The sequence below is a fragment of the Schistocerca americana genome, chromosome 4 (assembly GCF_021461395.2).
Source record: "Schistocerca americana isolate TAMUIC-IGC-003095 chromosome 4, iqSchAmer2.1, whole genome shotgun sequence".
Classification (NCBI taxonomy): Eukaryota; Metazoa; Arthropoda; class Insecta; order Orthoptera; family Acrididae; genus Schistocerca; species Schistocerca americana.
Window position 1 is genome coordinate 589,959,034 of NC_060122.1, and position 21,007 is coordinate 589,980,040.

General features: G+C 38.3%; 1 protein-coding gene across 4 annotated transcripts in view; it reads left to right on the plus strand.

The window, feature by feature from the left end:
* LOC124612531 (zinc finger protein 726-like) overlaps positions 1–21,007 on the plus strand; it is a 124,260-nt gene that overhangs the window by 12,464 nt on the left and 90,789 nt on the right. For 3 of the 4 annotated variants that reach the window (XM_047140795.1, XM_047140796.1, XM_047140794.1), the window contains exon 2: positions 11,912–12,080. The exons of the other annotated variant lie outside the window; for it this stretch is intronic. In XM_047140795.1, the coding sequence (XP_046996751.1) occupies positions 12,071–12,080 (10 nt within the window). In that variant the 5' untranslated portion in view covers positions 11,912–12,070. The remainder of the gene's footprint in view (positions 1–11,911; positions 12,081–21,007) is intronic. 4 annotated transcript variants of the gene reach the window in all.

A 21,007-nucleotide genomic window follows, 5' to 3' on the forward strand; every position in this document is an offset into this window, starting at 1 on the left:
GTCATGTAGAAAATGTTATGGGAAACGTAAACCAATTACTGCGTATTATTGGCAGAATACATACAAGATGCCACAGATCTATCAAAGAGACTATCTACATTATGCATGTCTGTCCTCTTCTGGAGGACAGCAGATAGAATTCAGGAGGTCATACAGAAAGTTCAAAGAAGAGCAGCTTGTTTTGTATTTTTGAAAAAAAGGGAAGAGAGTGTCACAGATATATTACATGAGTTGAGGTGGCAGTCATTAAAACAAAAGCAGGGAAGAGAGTGTCGTAGATATATTACATGAGTTGAGGTGGCAGTCATTAAAACAAAAGCATTTCTTCTTCATTTCTCATTGTGCAAAATCTCAAATGCGAAAATATTCTGCTGACACTCATCTACATAGATAGAAGTGACCATAATCAGAGCACACAAGCATTTAAGCAATCATTTTTCCTATGTGCTATTTGAGAGTAAAATGGTAGAGAAATAACTTGAAAGCAGTTCAGTGAACTTCCTACCAAGCACCTGAATGTGAATTGCAGAGCCCTCATGTAAATATAGATGTAGAGGTCAAGCTGCTAAAGTTGGAAGCAATTTTATCATGACAAATTAAGTCCCATAGTGCTCAGAGCCATATGAACCATTTATCATGACAAAATTTATTGATAACTTAGGAATGCCACTTAGAGTAAGTCCGGTATTACACTATCATATTTCTTTGCCAAATATCTTTGTCAAAGATATTTGATGGTGTAATAGGGAACTTTGTCAAATGTTGTCCAATATATGATCAAATCTAGGGCCTCGCTGTAGATTTGATCAAAGAAGTCGCTTGTCTTCTGTTCACTGCAAAGTGACATGTTACCACGTGGAGCGCTAGCATTGCTGCATTCTGTCGTCTGTAGTGTTTTTATAAACATTGCTGGTAAATACAATTGGTGTGTGCCGACAACTACAAAATTAATAGAGATGTATGAAGCTGATGAGGCGCTTTACAGCGTGAGGAATGCTGAGTACAAAAATAGATTACGGAGATTGGAGACCTGACCTAACCTAACCCAACCCAACCCTCTGCTGTAATGTGTTACAGTGAGCCTGTCTTCTGAAGATGTAGCAGTTCTTAAGTGTTTATTGTTCTTTGTAATATGAGGATACACTTCATTGAGCACATACAGAAATGTATGTTCATCCATTCTTAAGTAATTGATGTACGACTTGACGTCCGCCACTATAAGCTCACGTAACAAGTTTTGTTGAATGCTTTTATCGTGTCGTCGTAAAACCCACAGCTTCACCCAGGTATGTTTCCTTTTTTTCCCCCGCTTCTCTTCTGCATGTGCATACAGTGCAATTGTGGGACATGCAACTGCTGTGGTTAATAGCAAGTTGTTGTTGTCAGCCATCTTGAACTTTGACGAAAAATATGATGACAGTGTAATAACCCTTCTAGCGCTATGTCAAAGATCTTTGTCAAATATGTTTGACAGAATATTTGGTCACATCTTTGACAAAGAAATTTGATAGTGTAATACTGGCCTAAGCATAATAAACCAAACATACACAATAACCACAATGCAAACTGTCCAACCATTGTGTCAAGTTTTGCAGCTTTTATCACAGTTGTGCTCTGAAACATGGCACTTCAAAATCATCCAAAATTTTTAAAATGTCATCGCAACATTTTTTTACTCTTTACTTTTGAGGATCCTACCCACAAAGTATTGAAATTTGTGGACTAGAAATTTCCATATCTTGCTTTGCTGGACTAGGAGATGTACACATAAAATTTAAAAAGTATACGAGACAGTTTAGTGGTGTCTATCTTTAAAGCTAGCCCACTTGGTATGGAACTACACATATATAAGGAATGAGACTGTAAGCTTGGAGGTAGAAAGGTATAGGAAGAGGTGGCAGCAATGTTATAAACGCATGAGTGTTGTGACAAGGAGCTGAAAATAAAATGCTGAGCAGTGAGCTCAGTGGTATAGGGGTAGAAACTGTAGTGGGAGTAGAAGAAGTTGCTGCAGTCTTTTATGAAGAAAGGTAGGCTGCCGCCAATAGGTTGGACATGTTTTAACCCTAAGTTAGTATTATTGTAGAAGCTATTTTACACTTATAATTATTTATCAGTAAGTTGTCACATTTAAATATGTGCACAAAAAATACTAGTGGTTTGTTACACACTGATATTTCTGTGTATTACAGAAGAACACAGCAATGAAAAGAAATCATTACATTTAAAAAAAGACAGGACTGTGGTGTGTAGCTTGAACTTTTATGTTGTGCTGAAAAGATTGCAAAAAGGAATTGGTTTTGAATTGATTAAAAGGTGTAGATTTTGAATTCATTATGTTAGAGTATATCACAGAATGGACGTATTTCAGTGAGATCTCTTAAACAAAAGGAAGGAATGTTGTGATGTAGAATGGAAGTGAATTAATCTGCTGTGTGATAGAGGAACCCACCAGAACTAATCAGTAATGACTTAATAAGACAGTTGAAATTATTGACATAATTGTGTAGATGAAGGGTCTAAGAAATTCCATGTAAATTGTGTGTGGCAGTATATTATACAAATTCTGATAACACTCAGTTGTTTCTACTCAGGCACACTGTCAATTGCACATGGATTAACACAGCATGTGAAATTTTCAAGCAGTATCGACCTATCCATATTTAGAGAGAAAATGATGTATGTCACTATCATGTTAAATCATAACTAGGGGTAAATGATTAAAGCACAGGTCACAATTATGGATTTGGTATTGGGTCATTATCTTTTAGTGAAAGTTCAGATCATTGATTATACAAATCTGGATGCTGATGCTAGTGCCCTGAATAATCAATCTACTCATGATAAACAAATTTTCGTGTGCTGTAATTAAGAGGAAAGTGTATATGTGTAATTGTTCATCAAAGACGGGTATATAATTACTTGAAGTGGGTGGGAGGTGGGATGGGGGGAATTCTACATTAGAATTTTCTCTCATTGCCAAACACCAAAAGGATTCAGTTATCAAATAAAATGAGTGAGGTGATAAATCGCAGTGTGGAGTAGTCACATGAAAACATTGTGGAAAAAACACTCTGAAAACCTACAATCAAACATTTTCTTTATGTCACTCTCATACAGAAGTAACTAAAAATTGGAGGGGGTGGTATACAGAAGAATGAACACACCAAATATTTAGGAGTATATATGGATCAAAAATTATATTGGCAGATCCACACAAATGAAACTGCTGAGAAATCAAAAAAACAGACCCAGCATACTGCAGAGACTAGGTAATAGTAAGACCAGAATTAACATATGGTATCGAAGCACTTGTTACGGCTACTACCAGAAATATCAGCAGGTTACAGAAGTCCAGAACCAAGCATTAAGAGCTACAACTGGTGGAGTAACATTGGCACCTTTAGTTTTCATGAAAATTCTAACTGGATTAGAATTGATCGAAATAAGTATTCAAAGGTTAGCACTGCTTCAGTATGAAAAACTTATCCCTCTACCCAATCATATTAAATGCCTAAGACATAATTATTCATTTCACAGTAACAGTAGACAGTTGAAAACACAAATTAGCTTCATCCAAAAAGTAGAAGGCATAAGATCAAAATATCAACTGCCAAAATTTATTTTCCTGCTCGCTCCAATTCTGATGCCTCAATTGAAATACCAACTAAACATAGTGGATGATTATAAAAAAAATATATAATGAGAGCTACAGCATTAGAAACAAAAAATCTGAGATGCCCTAAAGATCAATGGCTCCACATCTACACAGATAGTTCATTAGTGGAAAAAGAAGGAAATGTTGGCATAGGAATGTACTGCAAAATTTTCTCTTTCTATGAAACTCAGCCACACAACTCAAATTTTGGAGGTGAAGCTGAAACCACCATAATTGCAATAAGTTAGCTAAACAACTATTTACACACATTCAACAAAGCAGTTATATTTTGTGATTCAGAGCAACAATATTGGCATTATCATCACAAGTGATCCAAAAAAATTTCAAGTTAAAGAAGTTCAAGAACTAATGAAATGTCTACAACAGAACTACAAGCCAATTGCAATTCAGTGGAAACCATCTCATTGTGGCTTTAGAGGATAATTAGAAAGCAGATATTTCAAGAATAATCAAAACAGTCTAATAAAATTTCAATGAAGGAAAGATCTGGAAAAACCTCACCATCTTAATAATAGACTACGTGGATGAATTGATGTTACAAGTGTTAATGCAAGTAGCTATTCTATTGACATTACATGTTGCCAGTAGTGATACTAGAGTGGGTGATGGTAGAAGGGCTCATATAGCAAATTTTGAAAAACTGCTGATAAGGATAGTACTTGCTTACAAAGAAAAAAGATTGCTTCAGGCTACATTAGTCGACTTTCCACATGAGATCTATCCTACTTAAGTTGTTTTTGTCCATCCCTGTACACTTCATTACTTTCACATGTCATACAACAAACTAGTTCACATACTCATTTCTGTAGCACGCTGTTCACTTTGTGTATGCCTCGAGGCATCCTGATTGGCAGCTTCAGGCACAATAAACTCAAATGCCACAACTTTTGACAGAGTTTTCATCAGTAAATATTATCAGGTTGTAGAAGATCACGTGATCTTCCCATAACTTCATTCACTATCACTTTTTTGACTTACATATCATGTACTTTTTGATAGAAATAAATAAGATCACAGACAGGTAACATGCAGCCAATATACAATGTGTTAATCATTCACATTAGATTGAAACTGAACTCCACATTGAGAGTCTTTAACAGGTGCAGATTGAGGTTGGTGTAGGGAGGGGTCTGCCACTATTTGTTTCCCCTCACCCCCCACCACCACCCCCTCTCCACATACACACAAAATATATTAGCCTAAATGTTTTAATATAATCATAATAATAGTAATAATTTGTTTAATCTTAGCTTTGTACATCACTTTAGTGTAACATCCAAGAAGTTGTAATTGTGGAAAATATTACATTTAAAGACAGTCTTCTGAAAATTAGAGAAGTACAGGATGGAGCAGAGGAAACACAGGTTTTTCATCATTGAATAATTAAAATATGATTTTATTTTAAGAAATCTTGCATTCACTAATAGTACTTTTATTGCATTTTTGAAATCTACATGCTTAATTAGGCTCGGGAAGTAATGTTGTTGGGATGACACCCTTATTTCCAGACACAATTTTGGCTCCTCTCCTGAAAGTTCTGCACAGCTCTGTCCAACATTTCGTTTGGCACAGCTTCAATTTCCTGATGAATGGAAATCTTGAGGTTATCAACTGTATGGGGCTTGTTCATGTACTCTCTTGATTTTGAGTAGCCCCAGAAAAAGAAGTCACAGTTCAATAGGTCAGATGAGCATGGTAGCCAAGGAACATCACCATATCATGAAATGATGTTTCCTGGGAACATTTGTCATACCACTTCCAAGGATGATCTCACCATGTGAGCTGTCTGCCAACAGTCACTCAAGGTCAATACCCCCACTCATTACTGAGTACTAGTGGTTTAACAAACATGCAATTCCTTTGGTCCACCCTGTACATGTATCGCACCATTAATTTAACAACGAATAACAGACTCTTGGGACATTCACAGCATCATAATTTGTGCAATATAAAATTGAAATAACCTCAGACTTCAAGAAGAATATAATAATTCCAATCCCAAAGAAAGCAGGCGTTTACAGATGTGAAAATTACCGAACTATCAGTTTAATAAGTCACGGCTGCAATTCTTTACAGATGAATGGAAAAACTGGTAGAAGCCGACCTTGGGGAAGATCAGTTAGGATTCCGTAGAAATATGAGCACAGATCTGCAGATCCCTCTGTGGAAGGCCTTTCCCTTCTGTCTCCCCTTACCCAGTCTCTTGTGGTTTGTTTATCTTATCTGTGTTAGATTTGCTGTTGACAACATACGTAGTCAGCCTGTGAATATACACCTTTATTTGTCTTTAGGACAAAATCCCATCACAGACCCTTGCTCAAGCTAGTGAAAAGTATCCATTGCTAAATGTAGCTTGTAATTTCTAGAATTTTGTGGTATTTCTGAGACACTTTAGTGTTGGTGTTTTATTCTCTGAAAGTTAGTTGAGAAATTTGAAAACTGATATATGTAAACGTAAAAACATTTCTACTAAAATGTTTTCATTTGGGGTGGTGGTGGTGGTGGTGGTGGAAGTTGTACTCTCGCAGCCCACACTATCAGTCTAATATGACTAAATATTAGCTTTTTGTGGATAATGCTTATTGTCAGAACTGTTGGAAGATTTGCAACAGATGATCTCCAAGCATAAATCCATTACCAACTCTCCCACCTTTCTAGTTCCTTGTACCACTACTAGTAATTTCCTTTCCTATTCCAGTCACAAATAGAGATAGGGAAAAGTGGCCGTCTACGAGGGTGAGTCAAATGAAAACCTAAATTTGTAATAACAAATCGAAAATTCGCGCCGTTATCCTGTAAGTTGGTAAGCGAGCTACAAACAGCAGAATGGCCTGTAGGTGGCAGCATAGTGCAGAATCACACAATCCGTCACAGTATCAGTATAAAGATGCCCACCCCACTTGCAACTTGCTACAGGGAAGAACATCGTTCTGTTATTCGTTTTTTGCATAGTGAATGTGTGAAACCTATTGAAATTCATCTACGAATGACGGTTCAGTACGATGATGCATGTTTGTCACAGCAGCAAGTCTACAAATAGAGTAGGAAGTTTGCAAATGATGTGACTTCAGTGGACGATGCTCCTCGCCCAGGTCAGGCACAACAAGTTGTGACTCCACAGAACATTGCAGCAGTTGAAGCCATAGTGAAGGAAAACTGCCAGGTGACTGAATGACATTGCAGCGTGTTTACAGATTAGTCATGGGTCAGCACACCACATTGTGCATGATGTGCTCCAGTTTCACAAAGTGTCTGCAAGATGGGTGCCATGGCAGCTGACTCCTGAAATGAGAGAACATCGTGTTGATGCTTGTGAAGAACTTCTAAGGCGCTTTGAACTAGAAGGCGGTGGCTTCCGTGCAAGAATCGTTACTGGGGATGAAACCTGGGTTCACTTCCACCAACCGGAAACAAAGAGTGCGAGCAAGGAATGGCACCATTCCTCATCACCAAGTGATTTCCATATGTTTGGACCACTCAAAGACGCAATGGGAGGAAAGAAGTTCCGTTCTGATGAAGAGGTATACCACGCGGTGCACGAGTGGTTGTGCGGACTACCAAAAGAATTTTTTCTAAAGGAATTTATGCACTTGGTAAGCACTGGAGGACTTGCATTGAGTGTGGGAGAGATTATGTTGAAAAGTGATACAGCTTTGTACCACTTCTGCACAATAAATAATATTTAAACAAATATTTGAGGTTTTCATTTGACTCACCCTCATATATGCCTCCATACAAGCCCAGATTTCTTGTATCGTACCACACGGTCCCTACATGAAATGTATGTTGGTGACAATAGAATTGTTCTGCAGTCAGCTTTAAAAGTCGGTTGTCTAAATTTTCCACAAAAAGAATGTAGCTTTCCCTCCAGTGATTCTCATTTGAGTTCCTAAAGTATCCATAATACTTGCTTGTTGTTCGAACCTACTGGTAACAAATCTAACAGCCAGGCACTGAATTGCTTTGATTTCTTCTTTTAATCTGACCTGTCGCGTTTCCTACCACAATCCTCACACACTTGCAACATTACACCCAGACATTTAAATGATTTGACTGTGTCAGGTATTATGCAACTAATGCTGTATTCAAATGTTATGGGTTTGTTTTTCCTACTCATCCAAATTAACTTTCATTTTTCTATATTTATAGCTAGCTGCCATTCATCATACCAACCAGAAACTTTGTCTTAAGTCATCTTGTATCTCCCTAGAGTCAACCAACATCGACACCTTACCATATACCACAGCATCATGAGCAAACAACTGTAGATTGCTGCCCACCCTATCTGTCAGATCAATTATGTATACGGAAAATAATAACAGTCTTATAGCACTTCTGTGGAGCATTCCTGACAATACAAAGTGTGGTAAAGGCAAACTAAGTAAAGGGCCAGGGTTGTAGAGTACTCTTTGTAAAACCAAATTTGGATTCCATACAGACCTGGTGACTTATTTATTTTCAATTCTTTCAGTTTTTTCTTTATGGCAGGGATGCTTATTACTATGTCATCCATATGAGACTCAGTGGGATGGTCAAATGGTGGTGTGTTTGTATGATTCTTCTGCATGAATGATTTCTTAAATGTGAAATTTAAAACTTTGTTTTTAATTTAGCTATCTTCTATTGCCCTCCACGCTTGTCATCAAGTGACTAGATGGAAGCCTTAGACCAGTTTAGAGATTTTGCATAGCACCAGAATTTCTTGGGTTTTCAGTTAGATCTTTTGCTAAGGTATGATGCTGGTAGTAGTTGTATGCTCCGTGCATAGATCTTCCCACAGACCACAAATCTCTTCTAGCCTTTGCCTGTTCTCATTTGTGTGTTCTCTATTGAACCAAGCATGCACTAGCCTGCGCTTCCTCAGCATTTTCCAAATTTCGTCATTAAACACAGTGGTCCCTCTCCATCCTTAACCCACTTGCTTGGCACATACTTCTCCAAAGCACGATTTACAACCTGTTTTAACTTCATCCATAATTCCTCTACCCGTCCATCATTCCAGAACTAAACAATGTCAATTCATTGTCTAAGTGAGATGCTAACCACTGCTTATCTGCTCTTTCTAGCAGAAACACTCTCCTAGCCTTCTTGAATGATTCACCAACTGGTAACAATAGTCACTTAACAATAGTCACTATGATGACACCGTGATCACCAATCCCAGTATCTATACTGATGCCACCAATAAGATCGAGCCTGTTTGTGGCTACTAGGTGCACTCAACTGCATGTGGGCTCCCAAACTAGCTGCTCAAGACACTTTTTGGGATGTCTGACAGTACACCCTGCAGTGAATCAACAGACTTCCCAAACTAGACTTGGTAGGTTAAAGTTGCATCCAGCTAGTATTTCAAGCACTGGGTATTTATGCACCACAGCCAGTAGACTGCCTTTGAATGACTCTAGAACTGTCTCAGCAGAATTGGATGACCAGTAAAAATATCCAACAATTAAATTGGTTTCATGTAGACCTGTTGAATGTGACAGATAACTTCACTGTCACAGTCAATTTTGACTTGAATAGAAACAATATTTTTGTCAACTGCAGCTAAAACACCCTATCGTATAGCATCTAATCTGTCTTTCCAATATAATTCCATAACTTGTTAAATATCTCAGGGCTTCCTACTTTGGGTTTCAGCTGGCTCTCAATCCCAAGACTAATTTGAGCATAAGAAGTTTGCTAGAGGGCAGTAAATTCAGGAACTTGTTACAAATACTTCAACAATTTACTGATGAAATTTTGACAGTCAAATTTTCTTTACCCTCTGAATGTCCTCTGATTTCACTGTCTGTGTATTGACTGCCAAGTATTCGTCAGTGTACCTCAAACTACCACCTAGCCTAAAAAGCCCCCATGTGCACTCCAAAAGTACTCTGCTACCCAAGTAGCTGCTTCCTTTGTGTAATGCACTCCTGACCTGTCAAGTGGAGTCCTATTCCGTACCTGATAATGCAGTTCTGGAAATCTGCAGCCAAGACCATCCCAGAATCGGCTAAGCCTTTGATTGAGATCCTCCACTTGGCTCTAAACAAAAGGGCGCTGATCTGCTCTAAAAACAATGCTGTAAATTGTGAGCTCTACTTGCATCCAGCACACTTGGCCAGCAGCCTTCACCATGTTCACCAGCCCCCCTGTATGGGCGCTACACCTGTGAGAGGTGGTAGTGGTCTGATGTGAGTCACAACTTGGACATGACTGCACCATGCAGGCTCAATAGCCGCAGGTAAGACCACATCCACATTTCGGATGAGACCCCCTGCCCCCCTCCCAGCTGACATATAGAGTGCACTTTGGCTCTCTTTCCAGCTCTAAACACTGTCTTTCTAAGGAGCTCTGTAATGTGTCTTAACATGAGAGCTCCTATAACTAGCAAACCCCTTATAACTAGCAAACCCCCACCGACGTCTGCCTGCTCAGAACCTGCTGTAGGAACAGCTATCTGCTCACTCCCAGGGTGAATAGGCACGGCCAGACAGACAGACATAGCGGCCCCACCTTGAGTGATACAAGAGCGTTACCATCCACCACTCACCCTGCTGTAAGGGCAGATCCATTGTGTTGGGTACACTATGAGGTGCCTTGGCAGCAGAGCCTGTAGGCAAAATAAGTGACACCTGAGATGTCCTATGTGACATGAAAAATTCACTGCCACTCCTACACCCTGAGTCAACAGCCTGAAAGTGGCGGATAGAAGCCAAAAACACATTCAGCTGTTTGTGAACTGCGGCCAGCACCTGCTGCGTCCCCACATGGCTTGCACACACCCTATCCGTCCTAGCAAGACTCACTGAAAAAATAAACTGTAAAAGCAGACAAAAACCTAGATATGCAATGTGTCACCATTGAATGCTGATGCCTCAATGAGCTGTGTAGCTGGCTGTTCAGAAGAAATGAAAACAGATTACCTGAATTTACACTTACAATTAAAAATGCTAGATTAAACCTATTGAACAGAAAAAACATGCACAAAATTTAAGAAATTTACTTGTATGAAAACACAGAAAATTCTAAAATGATAGTATTAGTGTATCGTCAGCCTGTGGGTTGTCACATTGTTTTGTTCTTGTACACAGGTTGACGACAACATTCTTTCAAAGGGTGAAACATATTGTTTCCAGCACAATTTCAAGATCATAATTCTCCTCAGGGATTAGACACAATCAATTTAACCTGTCATTCACATTTGTCATAACTGTCCTGAATTGCTTCTTCCATAAACATGGTTGGTATTTGAGAGCTTGTTATTTTAATATTCAGTTCTAAGAGTCACAGCAAATATCGTAGGTTTCTCCTATGGTACCCATTTCTTATTCAATCTTGTCTTGTACGTCCCAAATTTCCCCCAAAAAGAATTCAGATTGGTGGCCTTTAAAAAACTGTTTCATTGTGTAAAATGTGGTGTGTAGGAATTTGAAGTTTAGTTCATCACTTTGGTATTTGACTATTTTTTTTTCTCTGTTTCATTGCTTCTAAATTCAGCAAAGAGAAATGTCTTCGACACATGCTTGGCTGCCATCACTCAGCATTCTTTACTGACAGCATAAAAACTTTGCTTTTATCTTTAACTTAAATTCTTCTAGGTATACTGTACCTTTGTCTTTACTGGTCGCATTGCATAAATCATTTTCTGCAACTTTTTATATTTATTTCTTTTCATCTCCAGTGTATGATAAGAAATACTCTTCTCTGAAATGTTCCACTACTGTCAATTGTTCATGCCTGCATGGTCACATTTTGTCATGTAATACTACCTGTGTTTACATGCTCACTTACGTGTATAGACTCTGATTGTTTCTAGATTCTAAGTAAGTATATCAGTGTTGCTCAAGTATGCATAAGAGTGCTCTTGTTTTAGATGCACACTGTTGGTTTTTTATCAGTATTCAATAAGAATTTTATTTTCTTTGCTTTCTCTTTCATCAGATTGTGGTGTTTCAGTGAAGACAGGTAATGTATGGAGTTAAAGATTTTGAGAAGTTTTGTGCATTTGTGCTACAGTTTTAGACTTTCAAAAATATATTTTAAAATGAAAGTGCACCATTGTTCACAGATAGGGTGACTAGCACTATACCAAAGAAGTGTTGCATTGTTGATGCCTCTACTATACAGAAGTGGTCTCCTTTACTCCTAAATTATTTACACTGTGTCAGAACTTTCCCTGTATTTCAAAGAAAGAAGGAAAAACCAGTTTTTTGTGTCATCTTTTTTTCTTTTTTTTTTGTCTTTCAGGTTTATGCTGTCACTAGCTACATGACTGCACTGTGTGTTAAAATAATTGAAGAAGTAGTGGTACAATAGAAAGTGCAGCTTCATTTCAGAATGAACTGAGAAGACTTTTGTTTAGTCTTTGAAGAACTTTTGCCCAGTCTTTGATGTGACAAATCAAACATGCAGTTATGTACGTAATCATTATGTTTATAACCATCCATTTTTGATTACTGTTTGTAAATTTTCTCATATATTTTAAAATTAACAAAACAGAAAGGAGGATGTTTTTGTCAGTTAGTCATTGTGATCATATCATAGCCTTAACAGTGAATCAAAGAGATGGCAAAACAATGACGTATGAAGGAAATAACAGTAAACACTGAGTGTCAGTTTGAGAATTGAAACTTTTCTGCTTGAGAATTAATGGTAAATTAATAAGAATGAACATGGAGTATGGTAGTGTGAAGGAGAGGTTTGTTGTTCAGAACTCATTGAAGAAAGAAGCAGTCCCCTCCAGGAGATGCTATATTCTCACATCAGTAGTTGGCTATTTTAGAACCACATTTGAGAGATCAAGTCTTTAGCTAGCCTCAAATTTACAGATGATTATTATAAACTTTTTTCTTTCAGTCTTCTTGTCATTGTCTGTGAACAGAGGTAAACTGATAAAACAGTAAAAGTTAATAGTAATTATCTGTAGAATTGACAGCTAATAACTAAAGAATTACATGGTATCAAGGTTGATTACTGAAATATGTAATTGCTCACTGAGGTGTAGCTATATTTCGGTCTGGTGATACAGATGTTTGTGTGTGTGTGGGGGGGGGGGGGGGGGGGGCTGTTGGATAGGCAGAGAAACACTGAGAAAACAATGTGGTTGTAGGCTATGTGATCATACTGGTGTAACTAATGTGAGAAGTAAAGAAATGTATGAAAACAATGGGAGGGAGAACAGTAGAATATAATTAAGAAAGTGATGAAGCGAGGGGACAGAAGTACTCAGAATGCAGAGCCTTGTGTAGATTAAGGCCAGGAGAGTTGAAGGATGTGGGAGAAGACCAGTTCCTAGTGTGTGTGTGTATGTATGTATGTATGTATATAATAGAGGGAAACATTCCACGTGGGAAAAATATATCTAAAAACAAAGATGATGTGACTTACCAAACGAAATCGCTGGCAGGTCGATAGACACACAAACAAACACAAACATACACACAAAATTCAAGCTTTCGCAACCAACGGTTGTTTCATCGGGAAAGAGGGAAGGAGAGGGAAAGACGAAAGGATGTGGGTTTTAAGGGAGAGGGTAAGGAGTCATTCCAATCCCGGGAGCAGAAAGACTTACCTTAGGGGGGAAAAAAGGACAGGTATACACTCGCACACACACCCATATCCAACCGCACATACACAGACACAAGCAGACATTTGTAAAGGCCAAATTCATTTGCACTTGAGAGCAGCACCACTGCTGCTCACACACATTTGGTGGGCTGGCCATGGTGTGTAAAGCAACCACTGATTCTGTTGAAAGTGTGCGTGTGCAAACTCACCTGTGGGATTGAATCATCATCCTCCTGAATGCAAGTCCAGTGTGCTAACCACTGTGTCACATCGCTCCCAGTCTCTGTTCTGAGGCTGGAGTGTCACCTCTTTCCATTAGGATTTCTGCCATCCATGGAACAACATTTTAATAGCTGTGAAGTTAAAGCCTAAAAGGTCACATTAATTGATACTATTATGACGTTTCAGGATTTGTGGAAAGAGATACACCTTAAAAACTGATGTGGTGTGTGTTAATGTGTTATCTCCTAATTTTTAATATTTTTTTAAATTTTATAATTGTTAAGACAAAGAAAAATGTTATCATAACATATTGTAATGGGTTTAAGCAGGAGTAATTTTAGGGTTGCTCAATCATTCTCTCTGGGCACATCTTCAAGATTTGCCTTCCAGACAGATTTGCAGTTTACGGTGTAGACTTTTATTTGATCTTGAAGGCATTGTAGCAGAGATGATATGACTGGGAAATAATTTTGAATTGGTCACAATTCCCTTATCTTCTCCAAGCAAGGCATATTAGTATCAAGGGTAATGAGCAAGCACACATAACACTGTGAAAAATTGTGCTGCGCTTCTATGGCAAGTTGCTTCACTGAGCAGTGTGTGGCTATGTTGCTGGAAGTAATGGAAAGTAAACAGTGATTGACAAAATCATCTGGCTATTATGTTCGTTCCCTAGGTTACAGAAATGAGACGAAGGCAGAGGGGTCTGTCTATACATAGAGCATTGTCCTCTGACCTGTTGTTATCTACTCTGGTGACAAGACCTACCTGTTTGTGGAGCTTGTGATTTATATTTTTCAGTACAACACATTTTAATGTAGTATATTTATATTCTGACAAGTGGGCACCAGTATATTGAAGACCTCCCCCCTATTTTACCTTATGAGACAAATGTGGTACGTATTTAAAAACTGTGTTTGTTGTGTGGATTTCAACCTAAACCTAGGCATAGCAAAGAGGAGCAATGAGTTGAACTTGCAACATGAATCCTTCCATCATCATCATCATCATGTTTCTCACTATGGCTGGATTTTTAAACCAATGAGTTGCTTTAAGTGTCAGCATTGTGGACATGCTGCCATTTCAAGCAATGTATAGGTAAATATGATGAAGAAGTATGCATATTGTTCATCATTGAAAATGTACTGCTAAGGAATCTAGATTTTACAGTTTTTTGAGGAGAGGAAATAAAGACCATGAAGCATGTACACAACCTGATCTAAAGTATCTACACACCTATAAGTGGACATTAATATGGGGTGTGTCCACCCTTCACCTTTATCATGGCTTGAACTCTGCTAGTGACACTTTCAGTGAGATGTCTGAAAATCTGTGGAGGGATGGCAGCCCATTCTTCCTCAAGAGCAAAAACCAGTGAATGTAGCAAAATTGGACTCTGAGGTCTACAGTGAAGTAGACATTGTGGTGCATCCCAGAGATGTTCTGTTAGGTTCAAGTTGAGGCTATGAGCAGATCAGTTCACTCAGGAATGTTACTATCCACAAACAATTGTCTCGCAGACGCTGCTGTATGACAGGATCCATTGTCATGTTGATAAACCAATCACCACCTCCAAATATTTCTCTGCTGTGTACAGTACACAATGCTGTGAAATGTGTTCGTATCCTTCTGCATTTTGTTTTTCTTAAACGCAAAAAGGAGACCACACCATAACCCGAAACACACCCTCCTACCATGAGATCACCTCGTACATACCTGTTGGTATTAAACATGATGGCGGGAATTCTCCAGCTACTCACCAAATTCAAACCCTTCCATTGGATTGATATAGGGTACAGCATTATTCCTCACACTATACCACTCATTTCCAGTCATCACCATCCAATGACATCACTCTTTAGACCATCTCAAGCATCACTTAGTATTGACGACGGAAATGTGACTTATGAGTAGATATTGACCATTGTACCCATTCTTTTTATCTCCCCAAGCACAATCATTTTGATATCTGAACTACTGATAGTGCTTTGGAACTCATGAGTGATTAATTCCATTGATTTCATGTGATTTTTTACATTCACCTGCCACAATTCTCAGCAATAGCAGACTGTCAACACATGAGGTCTGACTGGTCTTGGTTTAGTGTTGATATTACTTTGCTTTACCACTTCACAATTGCATCACCAACCATTGACTTGAGCAGATTTAGAAGAGTTGAAATGTCTATCTTGGATTTGTTACTCAATGACTTCCAGTAACTAGTCCATGTCCGAACTCACTGAACTCTCTTGATGATCTATTCTGCTGTTACTGTTTTTCTACTGACAGCATATACTGCCAGCCTCATTTTATACTGACATGTCCACCTCATGCTGTCTAGTAGTCAGGGCAATAAGTAGGTGTGTCCGGATACTACTAATCAGATAATGTATTATATTTGTGAAGGAAACATCCCGTTTGGGTTCAAAACTGACAGTGTACATATTTCCATTCATTTCTGTGGCCTAAACAGTTGTGCAGGAAAGAGGTTTCTCAGTCCAGTCTCATTCAGCTGAAATTTATGCAAACTCCTCTGCCTGTAATGTACATGCAATGAGGGACTTCCAGTAAAACCTGTTATTTCTTCCATGGATAAATTAATATATGATAGCACATTAAAGTTTGTGAAGCTGCCCAAACAGTCAAACAGAGAAAAATTTTAAAATGTAGACCATCTTACAAACCTCTCTAATAAAAGAAAATGTATCAGCAAAGTTATCCGACCAACAATGCTAGCCAGTGTCTCGGTAACTGACCACCTAAAGACAATATGCAAGCCAACGTGTTCCACTAAGGTGGTTCGAGTACTCCTGTGGAGTAAATGGTTTCAGGACATATGTGGAGGAAGAAATGATGGCCTCTGTAGGGAAAGGGCTAAAGGCAGAGTGGTAATCTTTGTAAATTATTCACACCACATCCCTTTTTTGCTCACTACTGGTTACAGATTGTTGCTGTACAGTGTACTGCGCTACAGGATTACTGCATGTAACCCGTGTCTACCTCCTAATGAGATTTTTATGTACCACAAGGCTCTCACTTACTGCATGTAACCTGTGCCTACCTCCTAATGAGATTTTAATGTACCACAAGGCTCTCACTTCCCAACTATTCATGCTGCTTGGGGATTTTATAGTTTGGTTAACTATGTAAGACCTTTTAGTGGTAAGTGAGGTGTGGAAGAGGAAGTTGGCTTGCCATTAGAGGTACTTGAACAGTGGCGTAATGTACCTCCTGCAAACTAAAGGCCAAAAGTCTGAACCCACGTCAATCATACGTTAGTGTACACAATGTAGTGTAAGGCTCAGCCACAACTTACCCAAGGAATCGAGTTATTTGAGCCGCTCATTATAAGAAGATCTGTATCTGAACATGGGATAAGGCAGCCACTTCACCATGTGTGTGGGATCTCTCTTTGCAGTTGATCTTTCATTATGCATCCAGGTGATCAGATAACTATGTACCATAAAGGACAGTGCCCAAAGAAGACTTCCCAAGTGACTACTCATCAGTTAGGCTAACATTGTGTGTAACAATAAACTGGCTATGCTTGAAGGTGATGGCTGCATGGCTCCATTAACTGCAAATTCTGAAAGCAACGATATAGCCTTGACATTTCTTTTCCCAATCTCATCTTGCCTCTTTACACTGAAAGCAGCCCTTAATAGCTTCAGTGGCATTTGATGCATAAATGATATTAGTGTGCCATTTTTTAACAAATTGATTTTTGTGTTATGTTGAATGGGCAGCAGTAAAATTAAGTGAAGGCTTTTCCTCCTTTCAGTTGACACAATATTGTGTTTTGTTTGAACTCCAGCGTAAACTTAAGATTGGAGATCTTAGTCTTGTGTAGAGTAACCAGCTTGCTTATTTTTAAGTTACTTGTCAATCAGTGACACGTGTCCCTGTCAATATTTTGCATGTCATCTTGTCCACTGTTTTAATGTATCATAAGTTTTAAAAACTGATGAACATATTTTATTACTGTGTTTGTGGAAATTTTTAGTTTTTTACCAGTTTTTAACAACAGTCATCTCCAATTATTTTAGTGTGGGCCCTAAAGACCACAGTGTCAAACACCCATAATCCTATTGTCATCGACAATAACTGGTAGGTGCTAAACTATTCTGAGGGAAACATACAGTGTCGTTTTGTAACTGTCGAGTATTCATTGAGGAGAGGAAGAAGCCAGAAGACCTCCAGGTCATAAATTATAAGAATGATACTGAAGCCAGAAAAGCGTACTACCAGCTGTACCAAGCAGACAGGATTCACATTGTCATTCACAGACACGATAAAAAAGTAGTGCATTCAAAAATCGCTCAACATGCACCCTGCCATTGCTAGAGTGAAGAAACAGTTGTAGAAACACTTTTGTAAAATCTGTCATCTCTTCCAGGCCACCAGAAAATGCAGGATATAATGCTATTTTGAAGCTTACCATGACATCCTTGCAGACAGAAACACAATAAAAGTAAATACTGTGCTGAAATGTTTTGTACTTGTATCCACAAATGAGAAACATCCTGAGAAAAAAATTTTAGTTCTAGAAAAGGTGGACCAGAATTGTCTGACCATTCTGGATTAGTAAATAACTGTTCACATTCCCTCTAGAGAAACTTTTTTTGCTGCCTCTTGAATCCCCATGACAAAGAGGCTCTCGCTATGCTCTTTTCACAATGCCCCCAGTCTCACAAAGTCCAAGTGTCTGTATCTTCAAAATGTAGATGATAATACACACTTCAACATACTACAATGAAATTAATTTTCAACATTGAGTTCTGTATCTGTTCTCATGCTGCCAGTGACACTGCTTAGAAGCATGTGGTTGATGACTTGCTGTCTAGTGACTACTTCCTTATCAGCAACCATCTTTGAGACAGGGCAGTTTCTGAAAGAAAGCTATTGACATAAATACTCAGCAGAATAAACTGGACACTTATTTAACTAAAGGGCTGTTTTCATCTCTGGAACAGCATCTAGAACTTAGCAATTCACATAAGAAGCATGATACTGTAACACTTAAGTATCTATCCCGAAGTTCTCAAATTAGTGTTATAGACAGGCATTCCTACAATGGACTGAATGCCACTCTGCATCTTTGTGAAGATTCAAATTCTGACGCTCTGCGGAAAACCTCACAGTTTTGAGTCACAAGAAAATGTGTGAAATACAATTAGGAAGAGGAGGTGTGAGAGGTGCTCATTACAGATGTTTCTGAACTTGCTTAATTTTCCATCAAGTGCATAAATTTATGGAAAGATGCAAGGAGAATTTCTTTCATGTGTGACCGTTAGCTATTGCGCTGAAGCAGAGTATCTTTAGACAGCTCAAAAACATAATGATAGTGTTCAAGTATTTGTCTTCAGTCATCTTCTCTGTAAGGCAGGTTCCAGTTTTTCATCATTTCTGTAAGACATTACAATCAGAGCTTTTGTACCAACAACATCAAATAGGTTAACTGGCTATTATTACATTCTTGAACAGTTCTGACAATTTTGGAACACGTGTCAGCATAAATGTGCTCAGCTGCAACATTAGTTGTAAGTATTTATCTTTGTTTATACTTGTTTGTGTACTCCAGGATTTCTGATCCACTGATGCCTTGTTTGGAAATACTGGTTCAACCTGATGACTGGCAACTCTTTGATTAAAAGAAATACAGTTAAATACTATGTTTCTTTTATAAACAAAAATATACACCTCACTTCTGCTTACATTGCAGCTGAACCAACATGACTAATGTGTTACCTGCCTAAAACTGCTAAACAGTTTTATAACAGAAGATGATAACAGAGCCATACCTGTTTCATATGTGGCAACTCCCATTTGTCTGAAGAAGCTCTTCTTGAAAATACCACTAACTTCGTCATAATCACAAATCAAAAGATATTTTCAGTGAATTTTTTTCTGCCTGAAGCCCAAATTCAGACATTAATAACTACACCAAAATTTTTAATAATGTCCCTCACAGAGTTACTTTGCTAGAGAATGACTATTCATGATTAGTTACTTGAATAGCAATTGCAATATGAGGACAGATGGGTCACACTAAAAAATAAAAACAAGTAAATTTCTCAAAAAATTGAAAATTGTCAAAATAATTGTTGAATTACATCGTCTATGGTACTTGCTCTCATTGTGTAAAGGTTGTTTCCGACATTAAAATTTTACTGTGGTGAATCAGTTTTCACAAAGAAATTAGTATTTTAATGTGAATATATCAATCAGTTTATCATTAATTGAAACATTGTGTTTTGCCTTGCTTTTAATTGCCTATAATGATGTAGTTTGATACCCTGCATTATCTACAATATCACAGAATTAGTTGATTTACATTTCCAGAGAACTTTGTTTCTTTCCAGACTGTTACTAGCAACTAAACATACTGTAGTCGGAATGCATCTTTTGTGTACCAGCAGTCAATCAGTCGGCTACTTGTCTGGTCTGGAGATATGTACCAACACTTCCCACTGCAACAGAATTTAACTCTTCTTTGGGGGTGGGGGGCACACATACCTCTTGGCTCATGCCAAATGATGAGTTTAGTTTCCAGTGAATTGGTAAATGGGTAAAGGCTTGGCGAATCCAAGTTTCCTGAGCTGGGGACCAGTGAGTGTCACCAGTTCTCTGTTACCATAATCTCTGGGTACACTTTAGCCATCACCATACTGTGTGGTTGTGGAACATTGTGTGTCACAGGGCATTGTGGTGTAAATTTAAGAAAGTAAGCAAGGCTCTCCTTTTGGGTGGACCCTTAGTTCTGTAGCTTCTTGTGGGACTGAGATGGAACCATTGAAAATAAGAAGGATGCACATATTGCTGGTGGTGGGCCTAAGAAAGTGTGATTGATGTGCAGAATGTGATGAAAAGATTAGACAATGAACTATTAAAAATGGATAATTTTATTCTTACACAATGCAACACTCCCAGAAAACATCAAGACAGCATTTGAATAATTTAAAGTGCTTCCTTGTAAGCCCTGTCTGTTGCACAGTTTTAAATGCCAGCACTTTGTACACCACTTTAGTATGCAAAGGAGAAGCCACCTGCTGCAAATGTGGTAAGGTTGCTCATGATGGAGTTATTTGCTCATCTCCTCTGAGTTGTATTAATTGCTCTGAAGAATGAAGACCACCCTATATGGAGGTGAGACTTAACTGAGTATCAGCAAGAAAAGAAGATACAGGAAGTCAGAATGATAAATCAAATTCCAAACCCAAAATATTTATAAAGCTATGCGATCGCCCCTAGTTCAACTACTTTGTTTGCTTTGGCTCTCAAAAAGCCAATCAAGAACTCTGACCCCACTATGCAAACACAGGTAAACAGGGCCAGCGCAACCACTTGCAATTCGTAATTGTGATTGAACATATGCTATTATCTCTGTCCGAACAGAAATGGCCACAGTTGTCATCATTATAGAGTTTCGTGCACTGCAACAAGCAGACTCCAGTAAACCAGAGGCGAGTACTGCCAATGCCGCATGTATTCTTCCAAAGTCTCCTCCAAAAGTAAAACCCAGAGCAAAATGTCCAACATACAAGAAAACAGATT